Below are 17,664 nucleotides of genomic sequence, written 5' to 3'. Positions count from 1 at the left end.
TGAAAACATCCCTGTGTTATCAACACTGTTTCCAGCACAAATCCAAAACATAGCCCCATACTAGCTACTATGAAGAAAGTTAACTCTACCCCAGCCAAAACCAGTACATTCGCCATACCCAACGTGGGGCTCAAACCCACGACCCTGGGATTAAGAGTCCCATGCTCTACCGATACATTCTCCTTTGCTTTCAACAGAACAGTGTTTCTCAGTTGTCTCCATTCTTTTCACTGTTCAATTCTATAACTTTTTCCAGCCACTGGAAAACAGAATGATCACAGTGCCTTGAAGGGGAAGCTGAAAAGTAAAAGGCTGAAGCAGACCGCACCGGGCACTTTGCACAGCGAATTAACCTTAAATCCTAGTGGTAGGAAAAGTTTAACTTCATGGCCTTCAGAAGAATCCCACCTCTACAAGGTTTATAAGGTTCACATGACTACAATCAAAATGGATGTAGCAATTCACAATTTTTTAGAAGTCTCTCAACAATTTTAGGCTTGCCAAACACCTTCAGTCAAGGAAATTTGTGTCTCTTACATTTATTTGCCCTGACTTTTATTCAAGGAAATTTGTGTCTCTTACATTTATTATAAAAGTCAGGGCAAATAATGTATCAGCAAAGGAGTGCTAGAGCGTCTAAAGGACATTTCTTGACCTGAAGATATAAGATATAGGAGTTAACAAGGGAGGCAAAATAATTTTTACTTCAGAATGTATTATAGTCTCCAGTGCTTTGTGACCATCCTGATTGCTTTTTCTGACCCAGCTGGTTTGTGTTTTGAGGTACTACAATATCAACCAGAAGGGCTAGAAATTAATATATTTTAATGAAAAACTGAAGAAAGTATAAGGAGGAAGATGGGCATGACCCCACTGAAATAATTTTACGGATTTGCAAGTCACTGTGACAGCTATGCATATTTTCAGATCTAGGCCTCATCTAGGTTTCCTCCATCTAGAAGTGGGGGAAAACTGGGAAAAATAATCGCAAATAACTTACTGAATTGCTATATAACTAAACCCAAAGCTTTTAAAACCTTGATGGGGTGTGGTAGTAGGGATGTTGCTTCATATCTTTTTCTTTTCATATTTTTTTCAATTGCCACCATGTTTATCACTTGTGCCAGTTCTCGAAGAACCCCATTTTTGTTCCTTCTTAACCACAAAGGAATACATTTTCTGACTCTCCTAGCAAAATGATGTGAACTTGTGAATGGTTGTACTGAAACTTTGAGGAAAAAAAATCCTACTCTCCAGTAGAAAACTAGCTAGGGAATATTTTCAAAATCAAAGGTGAAAATCTGGGGAGGTTATGAGCGGCTGAAACTGATGGTTGAAAAGGATACCTTTCTGAAATTGTGATTATTGTTATTTATTGTCACATCAGCTGTAATTTCTTGTAATTTACATTTAAGAACAACAATTGCTTGTTCTTGAAGAACAACTTTAAGAACAAGTAACTCTTCTGTTGCCATTTTAAGCAGAACAAACTTGATCTGATTTTATATTCATTTCTCCATTAGTTTATTGGAAATCCTAGCATTCAGAAGTGTGGATTAAAACTACTTGCTTCTGTAGCTGAGTGCACTGGTGCACTAGAAATTTTAACCCACCAAGGAGCTACTGACACTGTGCTTCACACCCTACAGATGTATCCAGATGAGCAAGGTAGGAAAGGTATTTTGTTAGTTGAATGTGGATGATGTAGTAGGAGGGACTGATTAACCGTAGAAATTGTAACCTATCTGTTACACTGCAAATAATTTTCTGGAATATTAGTAATATAACACTACTTAGGTCATGGGTTTATTCCACTCAGAATGTCTGAATAATCAACATTATTAATCTTTCTTTTTTCTTCTAGACATACAGTGTTTGGGTTTGAGTCTTCTATGCTCTTTGATTACAAGAAAGAGTTTGTGTATTGCAACTATGCATGTCTTGTCAACAGTTCTGGTTTCTACTTTGCGACGATTTAAAGAGATCACTGAAATCCAGATGCATGTATGTGTTATTTCTACGTACAAAGATGAAAGTGAAAGGCAAAACCTTAGAAAATTATTTTAATGTAGTTATATTTGAAGTATAATTCCTTATTTTGATTACTTCATTTTGATTTTATTGCAATTACTAGATTAGTATAAGCCTTTATAATTAAACCAATATTGGCCATAGAGATGGTTTTCTTGGAGGCATATATTCAATCCAGAATATGTAAGCGTAGATTTAGGTGTTTATCTAAGACTTCTGAGATCTGCAAACTAGATCAAATTTCTCAGTCATGGTCCATCATTCAGTCAATCTATAACCATTTAATGAAGTAACCATCATTATAGTATTGATCGCCCTTCTTTGAAAATTAATAGAAAATAACTTAGTTCCCTGCCCTGTCACCAGCGATAAGCTTAGTGTAGGAATGCTGTATTTAAGAAGGATATTAGTGGAATACTGTGTGAGACTTTGGATCTACTTCTGAATATGGAAGGAGAGTTCTTATTCTGTCTGCAAACACACATTTAGTCCTCCTCGTGTGAAAGTTCTGTTTCCTCTGCTTCAGAAGCTTTCCCTAGTGGAATGGAGCTTACCTGTGAGATCAGCTTCCTGTGAGAGTTGCTGTACTTCTGTTTCAGATCAATATGAAAATATTATAAGTACAGCCTCCCTTCTTTACTGCTTTTTTTGTCCCAACCCTTCCAAATTTAACTTAGCAACCAGTGTAGAGAGAATCAAAGTAATGTGGTGGAATAAGGAAGTTACTTAAAGTGGTTTAGTCTCAATTAGGTTTGGACAAAGTGTCCGTAATTTACCCAGTTCACCCTTCTAGGTGAACTTTACTTGCAGAATCACAGGATAATTTTTAATTTCTTTTTAGTTTTTAGATATACCTGTTAACTTTTTCATTTAGCCTGTCTATTTTTTTCAAATTCACGGATTACAGAGCAGCACATTGGGACAGGGGATGCATCTTCATTCCATACCCTTAGAAGGAGATTGTTTCCTCTGTACATTTTCAGGAAATCACGAGTACATTTGTCGCTGCCAGGCAGGATGTTGTCAGATATTATAGTGCATAATCTGGCTTTTCAAAGTGTCAGTTAATATCTGTTTAAGTGGGTCAGCTAAACAAGCATGAAACTACAGCTATATAAACACAGAGGCACGAGCTGTTTCTGCCTTCTCTCCTGATCTTCTCCAATTTGTGAATTATTGCGTGTTTAAAAGCAAGACAAAGAAATTACAGCACATATCTTTTGGTTAAAATTTGATTTTGTTGCACAACCTGTTTTAAAATGACACTTTTTAACACTATACTTATTTCAATCTTCTCATTGTGTTCTTAGGGATTTCATGCAATCTTGTCAATTCTTGATTTGTCACCTTGTTTTGCAAAGCTGCTTGTACATGAATCATTTGACACAGTCATTTTCTACCAGATGTCTAAGTGTTTCACTGACCAGCGAGATCAACAGGTATCTTCTCTCTTTTGATAGCTCCACAGCTGAAAAGTTTTGGTGCTTTTTTTGTCCTGACTTTGATTATTTGTCTTCCCCTTCAGTTTCAAAGCCTGTGTTGTAAATGTTTTGCTAAAATAGCTGCAAATGATGATTTAAAAAATATGATGCTGGAAAAAGCATGTGTAGAGTACAATAGTATTATGGCTGAATGTTTACTTCTACTGGGAGCTGATATTAATAAGAAGACAAAGACAAACTCTTTGATCTATCAGGTAATATATGGAAATATATATAGTTTTATTGTTTTAAAATTTGTGCTTTTGGGTTCCTTTCTCTTTTCATGTGAACGTATATTTGGCAGAATGCAGCAGCCAGTACCCAGTGTAATCTAACTATGACCTGAGTGATGTTAACCATGGCTACTCACGGTGACTTCAGGCTCAGTCTGATGTTCATTGAAACACCCTTCACTTTATTGAAGCTCATAGGGTCACTGTTACCTAGAATGTGCCCACACTGCCAGTTCAGTTCTGATGCAAGTTCACTTTAAAGTCCATGCTTTCTGATTGTTTACCCTGTTCACATGCAAACCTGGGTTCAATCAAGTACTGACTTAGCCTTAGCTTTGGAGTATTTTTGAGGAAGAAGACTTAAGCTCAAGATTTGTAAACTCCCAGTCATTTTTTCTGAGCTAATCAGGTGTAGATGGCATCAAGCCCGTTAGAGCCCAGTCCGTGAACTGATATTCCAAATTCCGTTCTTTCCAAGCTCTGTGAGGCCAAAGTGCAGAGGGACCAGCAGGCAGCACTGTGCATAGATAGGTTTCAGTGTTCTTAGTTCCACTCTGTTCTAGACCTGCCCAAAATGCCTGCCCTGGAATGGTGGATTTTTTTTTACTTTGTGTCGTACTTAAAGATTAATATAGTCATCAGTTTTTGTGCTGATTTAACTGTTCTGCTTAGAGTTCTGACTTTTTATCAACACAGCTAAAGTAATAGAACATCTTGGAATGCCTGCAGTCACACTGGCTGCAAAGAGCTTTATCCAGACAGAGGCCACATCCAGAGCATCAATTATTTGAAATATGTTGGTGTCTTAAATAAGGCCATAGGCAAACATCCCATCTGGATTCAGCCATGCCAACAGAGGGGCTGTTCCCACATGCTTATAAGTGCTCCTTGCTAAATGTGACTGCCTTTAAATTTTTTTTGAGAAGTGGTGTGTATGAGCACTTCTTAATTTTGCTTCAGTGTCAAAGTTTTAAATGGTCTGAGATAACCCCACCAGTACTGCCTGAAGCTAATTAGGAAGTGTTCACTTCTGCTGGTAGAGCTGGCTGGGTGATAAAGCACAGCTGAGTTTGGAACTGACCATCCATCCATAGAGTCTGAGGTAGGCAAATCAGTGTTAGCAAACCACAGTGGAAATATTGAAGTAACTGGAAGTATTTCTAAAAAATATTTGTAATATTCACAATCAACACTGCTCTGTGTAGCAATGCAGGCTGAGAGACTGGAAGGAGTAAAGCTGACTGAAGCCAGTGGACTTGAGCTCTGTAGCACTAGGCAAGGCTTGATGAGTCTCACCATTGTTGCCTGTTCATCTGATATCCAGACGACATGGCAAAATAACCCCTATGTGTCTTTTTTCCACTGAACCAATAAATAAATGGAGTTGCCATAGACTGCATGCAATAACCCAACTACATAAATTACCATTCATTTTTTCCTGGAAATTGTGTGCACTCATGGCAGAAATTACAATTACAGAACTCAAGCATTTGTAATATTTTGGGCAAAGACTTCAGGAAAATGGGAGTTGGTACTCAGATGCCTTAGGCAGGCATATGCTCTGAGGGGTAGAGAATTATGTAATTGAAAGAGAGACATGATCCTAAAAAAGAATGAATCTGAATTTGAGACAAGTTTCTTAATACAGTCTGAGCTCTTGTTTGAGTGCCTCGCATAAATTTTTTTAATCCCTTTTCTCTGTTAGGTTTGTGAGAAAGGAAATAATCCTAAATTGGTGGAATTGCTATTAGCCAATGGTGCTCGAGAGCAGGATGTTCGGAGTGCTTTAACCATCAGTATAAAGAGAGGAGATAGCCAAATCATCAGCTTGCTCTTAAAGAAGCTCAGCCTTGATGTCGCCAACAGCAGTATATGTCTTGGAGGATTTGGTATTGGGAGACTAGAACCTTCCTGGCTCATTCCTTTATTCCCAGATAAACTTACTCCATTAAGAAAACAAAGTGAGTATATATAGAATTTGCTATACGAAATGCGTTAATGTATCTTGATGGTACTATGTAAGTGTTTTAGATCAAGACCTTCAGTTGAGGATCTCTTCATAACATTCAGCTGGTTATAGAAAGACTGCCAAACCTTGAAAATAAATCAAGTTATTTCTGTTATTTTTTTTAAAGCTATTTGGATTTCTTGGAGAATATTCTATCTTTTCGGTTTCTTATACATACAGATGCAGGTTCTGCACTGGCAAGAATGGTGCTTAAATTCCAGATGAAGAATATTTCAGAGAATAGATCAAAAGCCTCCTCCGATCTAAACTTCTCTGAAGATGGAGTGGATAAAAACTATGATTGGAATTTCATTTCTGATGCATTAGTGGACAGTGTTTTTCCTTTGAGTGATGATATTGATAGTGAAGGTAATTGGTTTTCTCTTCTTTTTTTCTTTTTATAATCCCAAACTAGTGTACCGGGGCTAGACCGTAGCCATAAATCAGTTGTTTATTTGTATAAAGAGATATTGAGATAAAACACTTCCCATGAAAAAAATACTTTTATCTAAAATTTTGTTTGTAGTAACATTGGAAAATAGTTTATGATGAGTATGTGCTTTATCTACAAAATTAAGACCTTAAAGCATTTTATTCAGTTATCCATTTAAAATTAGTTCTTCATGCATTCAGTTTCTTGTAGAGAGAGAGAGTGGGATTCATCCAACCAAATTTAGATATTGACTATTTTGATGTCTGTTTCTGAGATATTCTCGTATGCTGACTTTATAGTCAATAGCAAAAAGCAAGTGCTTCAAGAGCACAATTTGTCTCATCATGAAGTCAGGTGCCTTGTGATCTAGAAAGCCCTGTTCCCTGGGTTGTCTGTAAATAAAGTGCGCACAACTATGTCTGGTATAGAGGATTATATTGTTAACAAATTAAGTAGGTGAAATAAGCCCTATCCCAAAGATATCTAATTGATCAGAAAGTGTAAATGACAAGTCTATGTTCAGTCCAACATCATTCTTGGTAACCATGTCAGGAAATCTGAATGCCTTTAACTTACAAAAACGAGCATTTCTGTCTATAATATCTGTAACTTAATAATAAGAGTAAGTGGCCTTAATTTACAACATTGTTTTACAACGTTAATTTACAACAAGTCTTTTGTTTGTTCAAATGTCACTGTTGTTTTAGAACTGTTGGATACTTACAGTCATCACAGATGAAGAATTTGAATTTTGGAATCAGAGAACCCTAAGGATTTTTTTTGGTTCTGTTTTGTTCTTTTCCTTTACATCATTCAGCACCATTTTTCATTTCTGTAGGACTGTAGCACAGACAGTGATACCGATAGGTATTCTTTGTTGCTAAGTCATATGTAAATTATGGTAAAAAAATACAGGCTTTGCTAACAGGAGTGATTTTCAGAAGTTTTAAAAGTAGCTTTGAGAAGAGGAACACTAAATGGGTCCAGATAACCCTGAATCACCAAAGCCAGAGTGGCAGTTGATGTTTCATTCTCAATAAATGTGGGAGTGCAAATTTATCTATTAAAATACAAACTTTTTCTATTTTAAGAAGTAAATACACTGCAGTAGCACAAAGATGTGTTACGAAACATGTATAATAATCCTAACCTGCTGGAAATTTTAAATGATAAAGCATCAATGTAACAAGCTGCAGGTCATATTTAGAGCATGTCAGGTTACTATGGCCCATGTACTCTAAAACATGTTGACAACATTCTTGGCCTATTGCACACACAATTAACCAGTGAGATCCTCCAATATTGATGCTTTTGAAATGTATCTCTCCTTTGTATGTCAGAATCTATATTACAGTTGAATTCTGAGCCTCATCTTTGAATACATTTTCTTACTTATTTGTCCTGTTATTGTTTTGTACTAGGAAGTGAAGGTTCACTTTTTACAAAAAAGAAGTCCAATTCCATTGCAGTTTTTTTTTAGGGAAATGGCATTTCAAAGAGGTTCTCCTACTTTGCCGCGACATTCCTACTCTGTGGTAAGTCAGATCCTTATTTATTCCACGCTTCTTATAAGTCCCATCTGTGTTGCCTACTGCAAAGTTGTTAATAATCAAGTGTTAGGAAAGGTCATGTAACCATATGGGCTCTTGTCTCACTGTTGCCATTTAGTATTTCCTTCTATTGCTGTGCAATTACTGTGCTCCAGGTCACTATACAGGTGAGAGTTTATTTCAGCAAAAATTTATGGTCAATAAAAAGTACACGTTCTTGTGAATTACTCAGATTTCTGGTCTGATGTTTAAATGCAGATACAGAAACTGTGGGCCTATTCACAAAGACTTAACTACCCCTTGGTGAAGCTAATCTTCAGAGTGCTACTGTGATCAATGAAGAGAGACTGATTCCATAAGAAGACATAAGAGGACAAATGGGTGGAATCAAAGTCAGTTTCCTTTGAAAGGAGCTTGTCTCTTTCCATTGACTGTAAAGGAAAACTGGAGAGACTGCGTTCCCTATAGAAAGTTATTTTTTGTAATACCCTGCTCCATCCTATCACCCCACCCTAGTGAAAGTCATTTTAGGTTGCCAAAAAATGCACTACTTCCATTGCACTTTAAATCTACTCTTCTTTCGTATTGCATGGATCAGTAAGTTTTATAAAGATGTGACCTGTTGTTACTTTCAGTTGAAATGTACAGTTTCTTTGTGTTCCCCTTGGAAGTTCTGATAAAAAGAAACCACAATAAAAAGAAATTTACTGAATTCAGATCATTTCAGTTATCTGCATTATGTCCATAACTGGTTTTTGTTCTCTTCTGGGATTTTCCAGGGACCTGGCTCAGATTATGAACCATTAATGAAACACAGAAGAAAATTCTTGCCTTCAGATGAATCCCCCAGTAAGTAAACTACACAATTTAATATATATAACAGATTTTTCATCCTTAATGCTTTCACAAGCATAGCATGCAAAGATTTTAGTCAGATTATATATTTGTTCAAAAAGAGGAGGATACATTTTGGAAATACTACAGTGGAGTACAAATAATGCATATGTAGGGAATCTTTTTTTCCTGGGCTTCACAAATAATTTATGTAGAATTAAACAGGCAATTAAATTTCATGAGTGCCCTTATTAGCTTTCAAAAGCTACTTCTGTTGTGCAGTGCATAAGCGTCCATCTCTTCCCTACTGTCTTATAAATTTGTCTCTTAATAGAAGTCTTCATGGATTTGGATCTTAACCAATATCCAGACATTCACTGTCTTCTGCATGTTCAGTTCCCAAGTTGATTGATCTTAATTTTAACTACATGATAAATGAAATCATGCTATTTTTCCTATGTTTTTGTTTTAATAGAAGGCATCTCAAAATTTTCACCACATATAAGACCATCAGACAGTCTTTCTTCGTTGATCTCAGAGAAAGAATATATTAAATCACTAGATCTTTCATCAAATGAGCTGGAGAACATTGATGCCATCAGCCAGAATAGCTGCTTAACTAGTCATCTGGAACATCTTGAAAAACTGGAGCTCCACCAAAATGCTCTTACAAACATTCCAGAACAACTGTGTGAAGTAATTCTGCATAATTTTATATAATACAAGTTGAGATTAGTTACAATAAATTGTTTGTCTCTAACAATGTACCCATAACAATACTACTCATGAATATGGGTGTATATTTTTGCATGCTTCATACATTCACTCAATTTTCATTCAGTGGATTTATGTTCAGCTAGAAATAAAATTATTTCATGGAACTGTTTTAAGTCATTTGCTGCAGAGAACTGCTTTAGGACGTGTTATATTGAGTAACATAATAACATAAATGGAACCGAGAACTGCAGGCTATTCTTATCTGTTAAATTTTATGAAACTGAGCTATTAATTAATTTTGAAGAATGCTTTATATTTTATTCTGTAATAGAAATATTACGGGTTTCATTGGTATGATTGCTATTTTCTGCTATTTTTCCTAGTGAGAGAAATATAAGTAAATTAATAAATTGTATAAAATATAATTCAATTTAAAACCTATATATTCATATTTTCATCTAACCTTTTAAAAACAAATTATCCTTTTCTTTCAGAACTTGAAATGCTTGACTTACTTGGATTTGCACAGTAACCGATTTACTTCTTTTCCAACTTATTTACTGAAAATGAATTGTATTGCAAATCTTGATATCTCTCGAAATGACATTGGACCTTCCTTTGCTTTGGATCCATACCTCAGATGTCCAACTCTAAAGCAACTTAATCTTTCATACAATCAGTTGGTGTGCGCTCCTGAATTTCTTACAAATGTTGCTGAAAATCTGGAACAGCTATTGCTGGAAGGGTGAGTAGCATTAGTAAATGGACTGTAGCATAACAAACGTAACAGAAAATAATGTATTTGTCATCCAGAATGTTGACTGTTATAGCATGGAAAGGATTATTTAGTCAGCAGTGAAACACTGACATTACCTTCCAAATGTGTAAACTGCTACAATTTTCAGTGTTGTATTACAAAGTACATGAGAATATCTGTGGGCCTTGATAGAATCTAATAGTATTGCAGTTTCAGTAACATACTAAAAATGTTGTAGTTCGGCATTTTTCTGCTGCCATAGTATTCATCCACAGGACTGTCTGTGTTGTCTAACACATTCAACTAGTTTTTCTGTATACAGAATAGTTTCCACTGTATTTCATGTTCACCAAAGGTTTTTTGGAAGTATGATTTGTGGAATTGCATTTATTGGTATGGATATATTTTAAATGACAGAAGCAGAGAAAATATGTAATTTTTTGTTTACCGGCACTTTTTTACCAGTCATATTTGTTAGTGAGTGAGATAATTCATACCTATACGGAATTCTTAAGAACGCTGTTATTGATAGCTCTGTAAACTGCAGAAACTGTCTCATTCATCTCCCATAATTTATTTTAAATAAGATGGTGATATTTTTTACACAGAAATTCACACAGAATAAAGATAGCAACATATGTAACTACAGCAAGCAGTATTAAATATGTGAATCAAGTTTACAAAAGCAATATTTTAAATTCAAAACCCTGTTGCATTTCTTCATTTGCTTTATTTTGAACTTTATTAGTAATATTACCCTTGCAAAACAGTGCTGCATGGTTCTTTTATCTCCATATTTTCAGGATCTTTGTCTCTTTCTCTTTCTGGTGTTCTTCTTCCTAGAATACATTGTTTGTAACGTTATATACTCATCCTGAACTATATCCCCTATATGGAATTCCATTCTTTTTTTTTTTTAGATTGATAGTCATTCTGTGATTATAATCCTGCAAACACATATCTTTAGTAAACAGAACTACTCACAAATGCAACGGTCGTCTATGTATTGCATTGAGCTGCAGTATGTAATCAGGAAATGACACCTTGTAGTACATTCTGACATTTGCTCTCCAAATTAATTAAAACAATCTTAATATCAGTCATGTTATTCCATGTTGCCACATGTAGCAGTATTTTTGCTGACTGGTCAGTCTTTATATAGATACGAGTCTTGGTTTTGGTTTACCAGTGTAAGGATAGCGTTGTCAGATCAATACTCTTTACTTTCACTTTGATAACTAATAGTTTCTGAATAAAACTTGGATTATTTTTTTCTTGTTGTTATCATAGAAACAAAATTTTACGCTTATGTTCACCCATATGCTTGAAAGAACTGAAAATTTTAAACATTAGTAAGAACAATATTTCATTCCTTGCGGAGAATGTCTTCATGGGCTGTACAAAACTGGAGCAGTTCAACGCCAGGATGAATGCTCTTGGTAAGTATCTGTGAAAATAGGATCCACCTTCTAGAAACCATTCCAAGTCACAAAATTCCGCAGCCACCAGCATTTGGAGTCTTGGGAGAACAGGAAAGGAGAATACCACATGTGCTTTTCCTTGTTTATACAGTTCCCTAAGCATTAGCTTTTGATCACTGTCGGAAGCAGTATACTTCCAATGGGGCTTGAAGGACGTTTGATCAGACTCGGTGTATCTCACCTTGGTTTTATATTTGTAGTGGATGTTATAAAAATGGTTGAGTGTATCTGAGATTGTACATACTGTTGGGGAAGGTTCAAGGCAGAGGAAATCGTTCAAAGTTAGCTTGCAAATCTAGTACTAATACAGGTTTAATACTGCACTGAAATACATATCATAGAAGCATCCTGGCTTGTATCAGAAATAGTGTGGCCAGCAGGACTAGGGAAGTGATTGTCCCCCGTACTTGGCACTGGTGAGGCCGCACGTCGAATACTGTGTTCAGCTTTGGGCCCCTCACTGCAAGAAGGACACTGAGGTGCTTAAGTGTGTCCAAAGAAAAGCAACAAAGCTGGTGAAGGGTCTAGAGAATAAGTCCTGTGAGGAGCAGCTGAGGGAACTGGGGTTGTTTAGTCTGGAGAAAAGGAGGCTGAGGGGAGACCTTATCACTCTCTACAGCTACGTGACAGGAGGTTGTAGTGAGGTGGGTGTTGGTCTCTTTTCCCAAGAAACAAGTGATAAGACGAGAGGAAATGGCCTCAAGTTGCACCAGGGGAGGTTTAGATTGGATATTAGGAAAAATTTCTTCACTGAAAGGGTTGTCAAGCATTGGAACAGGCTGCCCAGGGAAGTGGTGGAGTCACCATCCCTGGAAGTATTTAAAAGATGTGTAGGTGTGGCACTTAGGGACATGGTTTAGTGGTGGACTTGGCAGTGTTAGATTTATGGTTGGACTCGATGATCTTAAAGGTCTTTTCCAACCTAAATGATTCTATGATTCTATGATTCTAAGTATTAGCACACTATATCCAGCGTTGTCTTCTGAATGAGACAGAATGTTTGATTCACTTGCCTGAATGCAGGTGTCATTTGAGATGCCCTGAAGTATCCCACTTGGCTTACAGCTTCTGGTCCAGAAAAAGCAGGTCTTCCATAGCTCTTGTGTTGTATCTCCAAGCCATGTGCAGATAGCTCAGGTACTACAGGGAAGATCACCTTCAGTAGTACTCAGTATTTAAGCAATTGAATTGAGTCCAGAGTGTGTTTCAGTGGCTTAGTATATTTTATGCAAAGGTGTCAAAATTAATTTACCTATGAAAAATACAAATTAAATAAATGAGATTTTAATGATACTGTAGGAGTTACTGTCAGAATTTAGTAACTGATAAGTTACTGTCAGAATTTAGTTCTGTCTTCAAGACATAAAATCTTCCATTCTGAAATTATTGTCACAGTGTTTCAGAAGGTAGCTCTTATACCTGTGTTAAACACAGCTGAACCATTAGAGTCATTTTTATATGCATAAGACCCACCATTCACTGGGTGAATTATGGGAATGTTATGTATACTGGCAATACGGTAAAGTGTAAGTAAGATTATTTCAGTGTTTAGTGCCAATATAGATGAGTATAATAGTAAGTAATGTGATAAAAGCCAATATATTAACTCGGTTCTAAACTTCTTTAATTTTGGGAGTTTAGTTTTAAATAAGCTTTAGAAAAAAGATGCAGATCCTGCCTTGAGTAGCTTGTACAAAGACCTGTGTATAGAAGATGATAGACTGACCTTTTAGTCTGTCTTTGATTTTAGAAAATTCCGGTCTTAAAAATAATATAAACAGTTCTGAAAAGTAATAGGATTAACCTTTTTTTCTGCTCTAGAAATAATACCTGACTTGTCATCCAGCATAACAAGCTTAAAATTATCCCAAAATAATTTTATTAATGTTCCAGAAGCAATTCTTCTTCTACCACAGTAAGTTATTATTTTCTTTATTGAAGTTAATTTCAAGTTCTTGATGAAAAAAATCTGATGGCATGACCTTTGTTAAAATTCTGCATGTTTTACTGATTTTCGGGAAATCCTCTCTAACAGATTAAATCCAAAACTTAGTAGCTTTTAACTGAAGACAAATCAGTCACGTTTTCTTCATTATTTTGAGAAATTCTGTTCCTTGGATTCAGATCATTGTTACTGAAAATATATTGCTTGAATGCTGAAGCTGACAATTCTTGCTGAGACCAGAATGAATTTATTATTTTCTTTTACCAACAGTAAAAGGATACTGGCAATTTTTCCTTTTCAAGAAGTTCTGCAGACTTTTGCACAAGGCTACTGAGATTAGTTTTTCACTTCCCAAATATCACAAGATATTTATTCTCCAAGAATGACACTTCCTCTAGATGGAATTGTGATAAAGATGCACGTGACGTTTATTTTGCTATACCTTCAAAGGATTACTCATGTGAGAATCAGACTTCTGCTTTTTTTTATAGAAGTCACTGACCTTAACAGGTCACTAGAATCAGATTGTGGAAGGAGTGCCTGGAAGGGATGATCAGATCAGTTACCTGACAGATGTGGGTAGATGTGAGTGCTGATGGCACCATGGGGAGGGCAGATCCACGCAGATTTGTGTGGAGACGTTAATCAAATTTTGCACGTCATTATTAACATGATATTACACTGTTTCAGTGTGCTAACATTTATATTCACAGCAGCAAATTTAATGGATGTGTTGAAAAAGGTGCAGCTTTCAGGTCATACATCTCCCAGCCCAGACAAATCAATAAGGAGTTGCATGGATTTTTTGCATGCTTCATGTTCCACAGTAATATAAACAGCATATTTGTCTAACAGATGACTTACAGAAATGAAATGTTCTTTTTTATGTGGTTCTTAAATACATGTGTAGTTGAACTATATAATTTATGCACATATATGTATATGCAAACTTATATTCATAGAAACATTCTGATAAAAGAGTGAGGTATCCATACCATCTGATGTTAGTCTCCTAAGTTAGGAGCAAGAAAGAGGGCAGTTCAGATCACCTAGTGAGGCTCCATAGTTTGTAAGTGGAATCTTGAATTCTAGAAAGTTGATAATACCAGGAAGTTCCCCAATGCTTTTTTTTAATTTGAAATTTATAAAAAGGCACATGAAAATACATATTAGTGTTATGTTAGGTTGCAATTAACTTTTTAAATACATTTATTCTAGTAAGTTAGACATTGCACGTAACAGTGTACTCCATGGTCCTGCACTCACCTGTAACTGGAATCCTGAGCTAAACTCTATTTTCTGTTACCTGGGTATAAATATATATTAACTATACTGTTTACAGTTGAATTACTGAATATTTGCACTACAGGAGTGTGAACCATATTTATCTGCGTCTTTTATTAATCTGAACAGAGCCATGCATGTCTGCAAATCATAGAAAGAAGAAGGAAGTAGAATATTATCACAATATGTACACTTATTTAAAGTGACTCTTTAATTTACTATCTGAAACATACACACACAGTGCAGTGTGGATGTTTATTTTCATGACCAGGCAATTTCATTCACAGACAAATACACTGAAAGAACTTTATACTGAATCAATCATATGTTTGTTTTTTTTTTCTGAGGTAATAAAGACCTACTTATAATATCATCTTAATTACTTTTGCTCATAGTAGTAATTTTCTATCTTCTTCTATCCACATTCCTGTCAGAAAACTGTCTGTTCTGATGTCTAATCCATTTGTTTATTTATTAAAAATTAATACAGTTCCAGTTAATCTCAGTTTTATTTTTTTCATTTGCTAACTTTTCTCTTTTTGATTTTCATGTTTTTAGTTTGCGATCAGTAGATTTAAGCCAAAACAAGATCACAAGCCTGCCTGGACCAATGCACTGGAAATCATTAAACTTAAGGGAGCTGTTATTTAATCATAATCAAATAGACGTCTTGGACTTGAGTGAAAAGGCATGTGCATGGTCTAGGCTAGAAAAGCTACACCTGTCCCACAACAAGTTAAAGGAGGTAAAGTGTAAGATTCTACCTAAAGAAAATGAAATCACTTTTCAAATGAATGCAGTTTTTCAATGTTCACTTGCTTTTCATGTCACCTCTCATATCATTGTAAATTCTATTAGTAAAATGGTATGTAAGTGCAAATAATACTTGCTGTCAATGAAAATCACCATATTCTATTAAGCTTTTCTGTCTGGAATGTGTCATATAATCAGTTTGTATAATGAATTCATTATGAGGTCCTTTGTCTATTAGTATGGGATATTAGGCCTGTTTATTAAGAAAACTTAAACTATAGCAGTAAAAATAATACCTAGTTTTGTTAAATATTTAATGTATTCATGCTCATACTTTTTTTTTAACATTTAGTTGCCCATTAAATGTTCTTTTATTTAGATTCCTCCTCAGATTGGCTTCCTAGAGAACTTGACTTCTCTGGATGTAAGTCATAATCCCGATTTGAGATTCTTTCCAGATGAAATGGGAAGACTGTCCAAAATCTGGGATCTTCCTTTGGAAGGACTCCATCTTAATTTAGACTTCAAACATGTGGGATGCAAAGCCAGAGACATTATCAGGTTTGTTGCCCTATTGTTCTTGAATATTTTTTGTTTGTTTTCTTGGAATATGCAGTAAGCATTAAGAAAACAACATATCCTTTTGAAAAGACATGCTGGTTTGTCATATGAAATCCAGCATGCTACTTTATGGAAGGTATCATATCATCTCATACCAACACACACACATAAAATAGATTATAGTCTCTTAGAATATAATAATATTACATCTTGAATTTGGTGCTTCTATAAACCATGCAATAAATGGTGCTTACCAGTTATTTCTAATATGTTTCTTGTGTTCGCAAGTGCATTGCACAGATACCCACATTTTTGGGTAATTACAAAACAAAAAAAGACACATTCGGAATTAAGCTTTAACTTTGAAATCAGAAATTAGAATAGACTGTTAAAATTCCAGTAATATCAAACAGATACTGAAAATTTGAAGAAAATGGTATGGGTTTAGATTTTTCCTTGGTCTTGAGTTCTGTTGGTATTTTTCTTTATTATACACTTATGTCAGTTCTGCAAACTTTTTTATGCCAGGTTTCTTCAGCAACGACTGAAGAAGGCTGTACCTTATAACAGAATGAAGCTCATGATTGTTGGAAACACTGGCAGTGGGAAAACTACCCTGCTACAACAACTAACGAAATGCAAACGAACAGAGTTGGGCTTTCCAAAAGCTACAGTAGGCATTGATGTAAAAGACTGGATCATTCAAGGGAAAGGCAAAATGAAGAAAGAGCTTATATTAAATGTGTGGGATTTCGGAGGTATTTCAAGAGCTTATTGTCCTTTACTATTGTCTTTTCTAACACATAAATACATTGCTTATTTTTAGAGTCAGCCTGTGAGATTTCAAATTGTGGACAGTAGAATCATGCAAACTTACACCAAAAGTCAAGTGACCACTTATAAATCAGTGAATTCTGTAAATTGGCATCTAATCCCTCAAATTTAATATAAAGCCTCAGGAATTTCTCATCACCAGATGTGGTCTGACCACTCGTTTCAACCATAGCACTCTAGAAGTGTCCTTTCAGAATAGTAAGAAACTGCTTGTAGTCACGAGAAGAATCATCTTCCACTCAACTCTGTTTCTTCCTTTTATAGTCTGGGTCTCTCTAGGCTCTACAGTATCACTATTTCGTAAGGTCACAGAAAACAAAGCGCTTAGGAGGAGTCTTTGAACTTTGGGCTTTTGGAAAACTTTCTATGTTTGGGGGACTCCAGAAGCATTTCTAAAATTCAGGGGTATTTTAGGCTATAGAAAAGTTATTTTTAAACATTGCTCCGTGATCATTTAAATACAGTCTATATCACAATGGATAAGCACAGAAGAGCAGCATTCAAGCTGACTGTCCAGCTTCAATTGTGACTTAATCATGTGAACTTAGGAGTCTTATTTTGAAGTTGTTGAAAGGATAGGAGAAAGAGAGGGAAGAAGGAAGGAAGGGAAGGAAGGAGTGAGGGAGAAATTCAATATTGGAGTTTTAGAAGTATCATTAAAAGACCTTTCAAGTTGTCTTTGCAGCAAGCATGTTTATCCAGTTGTTAAATCTTACACTTCTTGATTTAAAACTAGCTTAGATATATCAACACTACACTTCA

General features: G+C 35.5%; 1 protein-coding gene across 1 annotated transcript in view; it reads left to right on the top strand.

Moving 5' to 3' along the window:
• LRRK2 (leucine-rich repeat kinase 2) overlaps nucleotides 1–17,664 on the top strand; it is a gene marked incomplete at both ends in the record, with an annotated part of 45,159 nt that overhangs the window by 7,373 nt on the left and 20,122 nt on the right. Inside the window, 16 exon segments of the mRNA XM_009574872.1 lie at nucleotides 1,524–1,668; nucleotides 1,865–2,004; nucleotides 3,342–3,470; nucleotides 3,557–3,727; nucleotides 5,451–5,706; nucleotides 5,934–6,122; nucleotides 7,608–7,656; nucleotides 7,658–7,721; nucleotides 8,516–8,585; nucleotides 9,046–9,266; nucleotides 9,782–10,032; nucleotides 11,335–11,483; nucleotides 13,347–13,440; nucleotides 15,313–15,499; nucleotides 15,887–16,068; nucleotides 16,597–16,826. Coding sequence (XP_009573167.1) covers nucleotides 1,524–1,668; nucleotides 1,865–2,004; nucleotides 3,342–3,470; nucleotides 3,557–3,727; nucleotides 5,451–5,706; nucleotides 5,934–6,122; nucleotides 7,608–7,656; nucleotides 7,658–7,721; nucleotides 8,516–8,585; nucleotides 9,046–9,266; nucleotides 9,782–10,032; nucleotides 11,335–11,483; nucleotides 13,347–13,440; nucleotides 15,313–15,499; nucleotides 15,887–16,068; nucleotides 16,597–16,826 — 2,527 coding nt within the window.

The sequence above is a fragment of the Fulmarus glacialis genome, unplaced genomic scaffold, assembly GCF_000690835.1.
Source record: "Fulmarus glacialis isolate BGI_N327 unplaced genomic scaffold, ASM69083v1 scaffold26273, whole genome shotgun sequence".
NCBI lineage: Eukaryota > Metazoa > Chordata > Aves > Procellariiformes > Procellariidae > Fulmarus > Fulmarus glacialis.
Note: the sequence above shows the minus strand (reverse complement) of the source record. Positions and strands in the feature narration are given on the sequence as shown.